Below are 6,622 nucleotides of genomic sequence, written 5' to 3'. Positions count from 1 at the left end.
AAGAAAAGGCCATTAAGCAGAAAGATAATTCACCCTCTTTCTGTCAATTAAGGGCTATCAGATACAGGCAGATACACTGACAAAACATCCTTTTTAATCCGAGAAAATAAGCTTAAGCAACCCCTATATAACCACTCATTTCTCGGCAAACTTTCTGGAGCACAGATAAGATCAAAGGTGGCTTTCCCTGCCACCAAAGTTATTAACACCTCAAGGAAAAAGTAATGTTACACAAGCCAGAGCTGTCTAATGGCTTCCTTGATCTGGGGATAGAGACAAGCGGTAGCAGCAGGGGACTGTTACCCTCAGTGCAAACAAGGCAGCATCTAAGCACAAATAGGAAAACAACGTGCTTATCTGTGAAAAAATTACATAATTTCAGGCCACTTTTGAACTGATACCTCTTTTAAGGAACAGTTCCCAAAATAAAAAATTGTATACGTACTTTAACTACAGAAACACATCTTCATGACAAGTGATCAGAAAGCACACTGGTGATAATACACTGTGTGCTGATGTTTTAGGAAAAGGGGACAGGCATTGCCCTTAAAGTTGGTTCACAAGCAAGCAAATTATGGATCCATTTTACCACAAGAAAGAAAAAACACCACCAAGACCTCAAACTCCACCCTCACCCCCCAAACTCCTCAACAACCTAAAAACAAACCCCAGTCAGTTTATCTCTAGAAGGGTCCTTAGTTTTGTAATGAATGTGGAGGTAACATATATTTTAATTGGTGATTTTTGTCTTCATTAGCTGAGATTAGAGGCCAGACCTCAAACACTAAGGAAGGGAGTTCATGAGAAACGAGGAGCTATAACGATGAGCAGAAGCAGTAAAACTCAGTTTCCTGTCTAAAGCTAACATGCAGCTTTGACAAAGAACATTTCCTCCCCTATTTTCAAATTACTGCAACTCACTATGCCCAAGAGCTCAACTTTCCTCTGTAAAATATGGTTAAAATGGGCCAGAGTATTCAAAAGCTGCTGAGGAGAGACAAAAATGGGACAAGAGATGCATGAAGTAAGGAAGTTAAGTTTGCTTTCTGAGGCAGTAACAATAAGGAAAAAGAAGGAACAATCTGGACCAGCAGTTTCCAAAATATGACATATATATCACCTGAAGTTTGAAAGTGGTATGCAAATGACATCCAAATTACCTTCATGCATGCCACTGGGATTAAATTTGTAAACACCTTGTATAGAGTGCATTTAAGCTAAAACAAAACAGAAGCATTTAATTCATCATAATTAGCAGGGCAAGAGCCTCCTCCCTGACACAGTATGCTCTGGCCACCCTACCTGCACCAGTCCAACATAAGGACCTCACCAAGGGCTTTCACGTTATCCGATTTTCTGCAAGAGCCAGGCCAAAACCACACCATTATTACTTCAGCCTTGTGGGGACACCCCCTGCCCCCTAATACTATAAAGAAAATGTAGTTCAGGAGGGTATTATCGCTGAAAGAAGAAACTTTGTGTTTGAATCAAAGAAATGGTAACAAGTGTTCCAGTCCCAGCCTGAAAAGTGCCGGAGCACAGAGCGGGGAAAGCAGTACACACCTCTGCCTATGTTGGTCCACAACTTTGACCACATCAGCTGTCGGATGTCCAAGAGAAGTCAGTGCAGAGAAAGCTATTAGAAAAAAAATGTTATTACTTAATATTTATGTAGCACTTTCTACCTAGCAATTTTAAAGTAATCACTCCATTAAGTAATTTTCTAAGAAAAATAAAAACACACATTGGCATTCTGTGCGATCAGTAGCTTATGCTTTCAGAGGAAACCAATTCTACTTTATCTTTATTGGAATCAAACTTTAAGGCCTGAATTCACTATACATTATTCACACGTTACATTTTAAATCGGCAGAGAGGTAATCAATCAGCTCATTAGCTCCAAAATGCATTTAACAGTACATTTTGCTAAGTTCCCATATTAAGAAAACAACAGAAAACCTGGTGCTGTTAATATCTTTTTATCATTGGTTAAGAACCAGCAAGTTAGGGCACTGTAACTGTGGGGGGGTTTTTAAAAAAAAAAAAAAAAAAAAAAAAAAAAAAAAAAAAAAAAAAAATCACACCTTCTTGCTTTGTCACCCTGGACTACTCTGTCACTAATGACGCCCAGTTAATGATTCTCTCTTATTTCAATTAGTCTGTTGAGATCTTTCTGAAATCATTTTCAGCTACAACAGGGCTTCCTTTTTGTGGGTAGCAGCACATGTCAGCTTGGAACAGCTTTGCTTTTTCACAAGTGCAAGACGCTTCCCTGGGTTGATACAGGAAGCTATCAAAAACATTAAATGGCTGGATTTAAGAGCAGATCTGTGGCACTGGCCATCGTTAGCATTTCTAGTCAGCAACACTACTCTGATCTGAAAATTAATCTTTTGGGACTAAGATTTAAAAAATACAGTTCACATGCTCATTGTGACAGAGCAATTCCTGTATTTCAGATACGCGGCCTCTCTCTCCCATGGCCTGCAGGATGAGAGGGTAGAGCACTGGTTTTTATTGCCGGTGAACTCAAACGAGAGGCTGCTCTTTATGAGAAACAACGCATGCACAGGCAAATATGATGGCTGCAATCAGTCAGTTCTGGTTTTCTTTTGTTAATGCATAAAATGACTATGCAAATTTAAATCACATTCGTATTACTGGCAAGTACACAACTCACCCTGCTGGTAACACAAAGGTTGTGCATTTTTGAGTTGGGACACCACAGCAGTGAGTAACTTGAAAATCAGGGCTTCATCCTGTCTCCTTTAGCAGTAGAGAGAAGAATTTTCAGAGGGGCAAATTTTCTGTTCTCTAAGGTACTGAACATTGAGCAAGGCTAGATACAGACTGTTAATCCAAGTGACTCTAGCAGCTCTTTTATTCAACACCCTGCTTTTGTAGATTCTTTATTAATCTTACTTGTTAGAAGACAAAACAAGTTAAATTGTGTGAGAGCATCTTGTGATTTCCATATGTGCTCCCGCAAATACAATACTTTATTTTAAATCTATTTTCCTTAACGTTTCCCTAGGAGTTTCATATATCTTCTATGCTCCATTTGCATCTGCTGTTCTCACATAGCTTACATAGCCAGGAGTTAAGTATCTTGAAAATCAAAAGTAGAATTATAAGGCTCAATAGATCGGTAGTAAGTACAGCAAACATTTGACAAAAATACAAAGACAACTGGGCTCTGGAACCAGTCCCCCTTTTTAACACCTCTCTATTTAGGTTCGTTTTGTGACAAACAAGAATGGGATTAGATTAACACTACCATTATTATAGCAGCCACATGATGGAACCTAGATGATTTGTCAAGCATTTAATCAATTTTTAGTCCTGTACTGGCCTCTCATTTTCAAAGTTCATGAGAGACTATGTGCCTTCCTCATGAGCATGAATCATCGAGTTCACTCACATGTCAGAGTTAACCTACAGTGAAATTGCCATCTTTATAAATAGCTCACAACATTTAAAAAATGGCATTCTGTCTGGGAAAAGGAGGGAAAGATCATAGCCCATTCATTTTCTTTTTTTCATGGAAGGAAGAGGAGAGAAGTGGAATTTTGTATTTCAGATAACAGAGACTTCATTTCTAACAGATTGCAATGTCACATATTGAAAACATGGAGTAAACAACAACTACAAGCCCCTACTTGTTCATATGACAAATATTTCACTGAAAAATGGAGCAACATCAAAAAGCTAGAAAACAAATGGTCATTCTCAGCTGTGTCAGTGTTGCAGCTGGTATTCACGCTGGTTTAGGTTAATCCATGAGACACTTCTTCAGAGCTTATTCAAGGTGTCAATTAAGCAGGAAATCTGGCTCCCGATAACCAAAAAGTTTAAAATCGCCTTCAAACCGTGTGTAGAGGCGTCTTATGTCCCTCTTGCTAATTCCTGAAAAATACCGCTCTACTTTTGTTTTGTTATATACTGTTATGCCTGGTGGAATCGTGGGATATGATACCAGATGGTCTATGCCAGCTGCTTTCAAGATAAACGGAGCATCGTCTTCCAGGGTTTCATGGTGTCCAATCACACTATACGTGATTTCACAAGGGGCGCAGAGCTCCACATACGTTACCCAATGAATGATGTGGTCACCAAACTGAACATCCAGCCATCGGTGATTAGGGTCACCCAGATAGCGCACAAAATCTTCAAACTGCAGCCCTTTGGTCTCTGTGCGATTCCTTCTGTATTTACGAATGATGCCAGGAGCAATTTCATGCCGGTACCAAGGTTCAAACCGAGGATTGTGCACAAACTTGTCTTTAAATGCAGAAATAAGTCTTTCAAACGGATCTCTAACAATAAAAAACTTGAAGTATAAATTCAGTCTAAACAGAGGAAGGAAAAAAAGCAAGAAATTAAATAATTAAGGGAAGTGTTTAGCAAAGTGTTTGAAGTGTCTTTAGCAAAGACTTACAAAATCTACATAAGCTCTGACCGCAGACACGGCAATGTGATTCTTACACCACTTGCATAATCTGTCAATATAATAATCAATAGGACTAGAGATACAATTTCTGTCTTCTTACTAACAGCTTCTGTATACAATATAAAGTGGAAATAGTTCATCCTAGTTTTCACATTTTATTCTGGAAGTGCTTAGTTTATCTCAATCCATGTAAACTGGAACAAAAGATGCTGAAAACTCGAAGTCAAAGATATTTTTAATGTCTTGTGATTAAGCTCAAGACACAAAACACACTAAGACATGGAAAAAGTAGCTTGGCGCAGCTAAATGCATACAGAAGGCTGCATTTTTCGCTGACAGGTAATCACTGCTTAAGTAAAAAAAAAAATTCTGCTATTTTATTTCATGCTTTGTCATGCTTTTAGTAAAGGCCAAGAACATTATTTTCATGAGCCCACGGTTTTCAAGAGAATTTCACATTTTAATGTGATACTAAAATATGTAATACTCTGTAGACCAAGATTGTCTGTAGGAGATAGTTTATTTCAGTAAATAGCTTTGAAAAGATATTTAGAGCCCAGTCCTCACTGAAGTAAGCAGATGCACGCTTTCCAGCCTCCACAGGGACTTTGATCAGTCTTCAGGTTCCCCTGACTTACTCCTAAACAGATAGGCCTAGAGGTCAGCAAACTAGATCAACAAACCCTCACCATCCCTCTCTCTACACCTAAACTCACTGTTACTTTATTTTAGAATTCCCAACCAAACCCGTGTTAGGCATCTCCAGCACAACTTCTGTGGAGGGCTGAATGTGACAACCCAAACCTTAATAATGTTCAACTTCAAATACCCTAGCCATGGCTCATCCCCCACATGAACAGGTACTTTCTCTGCAGAGCTGTTCACAGGGAGGGAGACTGGCTCCACCTTCTCAAGAACATGGTGACAGTATTTCTTCTGCACGCTATCAACACACAAGTGACCCCACTTCCACAGGCACAGTTATGACAAATGGGTTTGTACTGCTGAAGGCAACAAACCTCGGACTGAGCTCTGCTCATATCTGACACCACATTTATAAGGGGCTAACTCTTCAAAATACACACAAAAATTAAGCAAGCACAAGCTTACAAGTGTCCGCTGTCATCTCATGTCCTGTTCTCTCCATGCTGCCACCCCTTACAGGGATTATATATGGCATAGGCTCTAGTAGAGATGAGAGCAGACACAGTTAAATATCTAGAAGGCAGAGGAGTAATTTTTGTGGCTCTGAGAAGAACCAGAAGCATACAAACAGAAAGATAAAGTGGCTCAGCTGAAAGGACAATACTCGGAGGCTAAGGACTACTAATATTTTAAAACTGTCCAGTTCAATCCCAGTAAGTAAATCTGCCTGCAATGACAATCTTTAGCGTAGGCAGCATGATTTATTGTACAAGGCACCAGGGTGGACCTTCCAGCTAAATCCTCCCTTCTGAAGGTCAACTGTGTAACAACTAGGTATGCACTGAACTACGGAAACCCTATATCCAGAGGGAGTTGGTTTGCTCGCCTAACTATATCGCCAATTACACTGGTATTCTCCCTCAAAGCTAGCAGGAAAGTAGTCACAGCAACATCTGTGAGGATAACAGAACAGTGCCATAAGTGGAGCAGAAACCCCATTGTCCTCAATTCCAGATGTAGACTTCATCTATACTCTCGATGGTCCATAATATCACTGACTCCAAACCTCTCCTACACCCCTAGGAAGCCACCTCTTACCGTTTTTTAATTTCGAAGTCACTGAAGGAGGACAAACGTGGAAGGCCATTCTTCTCATGATCATGTACAATATTTTCTGGGATCTCTTCAATTGAAGAAAATGCTCCTAGACAAATAGAAGAGAGTAAAGTAAGTGAATATTTCAAGGGGGGGGAAAAGCGAGTACAAGCAAGCACATGTGCCTTTGACTGACAGCTTTTTGTTTTATCTTTCTCTTTTCTGTATTTTTAGCATTTACAGTTACTATGTTTAAAATCTGTTAAGTGATGAGAGGTTCTGACTGCAAAGCTGAAAACTGTTAACATTCTTCAGGGTATGTGACATCAAGGTTCAAGACTGAATGGCCTCAAAAATCAGTAAACCACGTTACGTAAATTTCCTCAGCAATTATGTCTAAGCATGCAACTCCCCACCTCAGTGTTCCCATTC

At 39.5% G+C, this 6,622-nt stretch overlaps 1 protein-coding gene across 1 annotated transcript in view; it reads right to left on the bottom strand.

The window, feature by feature from the left end:
• Nucleotides 1–2,888: 2,888 nt before the first annotated feature.
• CHST10 (carbohydrate sulfotransferase 10) overlaps nucleotides 2,889–6,622 on the bottom strand; it is a 12,177-nt gene continuing 8,443 nt past the window's right edge. The window contains exons 4-5 of the mRNA XM_010140153.1: nucleotides 6,194–6,299; nucleotides 2,889–4,349 (exon numbers count right to left, since the gene is read on the bottom strand). Of these exons, the coding sequence (XP_010138455.1) occupies nucleotides 3,812–4,349; nucleotides 6,194–6,299 (644 nt within the window). The 3' untranslated portion in view covers nucleotides 2,889–3,811. The remainder of the gene's footprint in view (nucleotides 4,350–6,193; nucleotides 6,300–6,622) is intronic.

Source organism: Buceros rhinoceros, unplaced genomic scaffold, assembly GCF_000710305.1.
Source record: "Buceros rhinoceros silvestris isolate BGI_N320 unplaced genomic scaffold, ASM71030v1 scaffold9077, whole genome shotgun sequence".
Lineage (NCBI taxonomy): Eukaryota > Metazoa > Chordata > Aves > Bucerotiformes > Bucerotidae > Buceros > Buceros rhinoceros.
The sequence above is the reverse complement of the archived record's forward strand: the minus strand, read 5'-3'. Positions and strand labels throughout refer to the sequence as shown.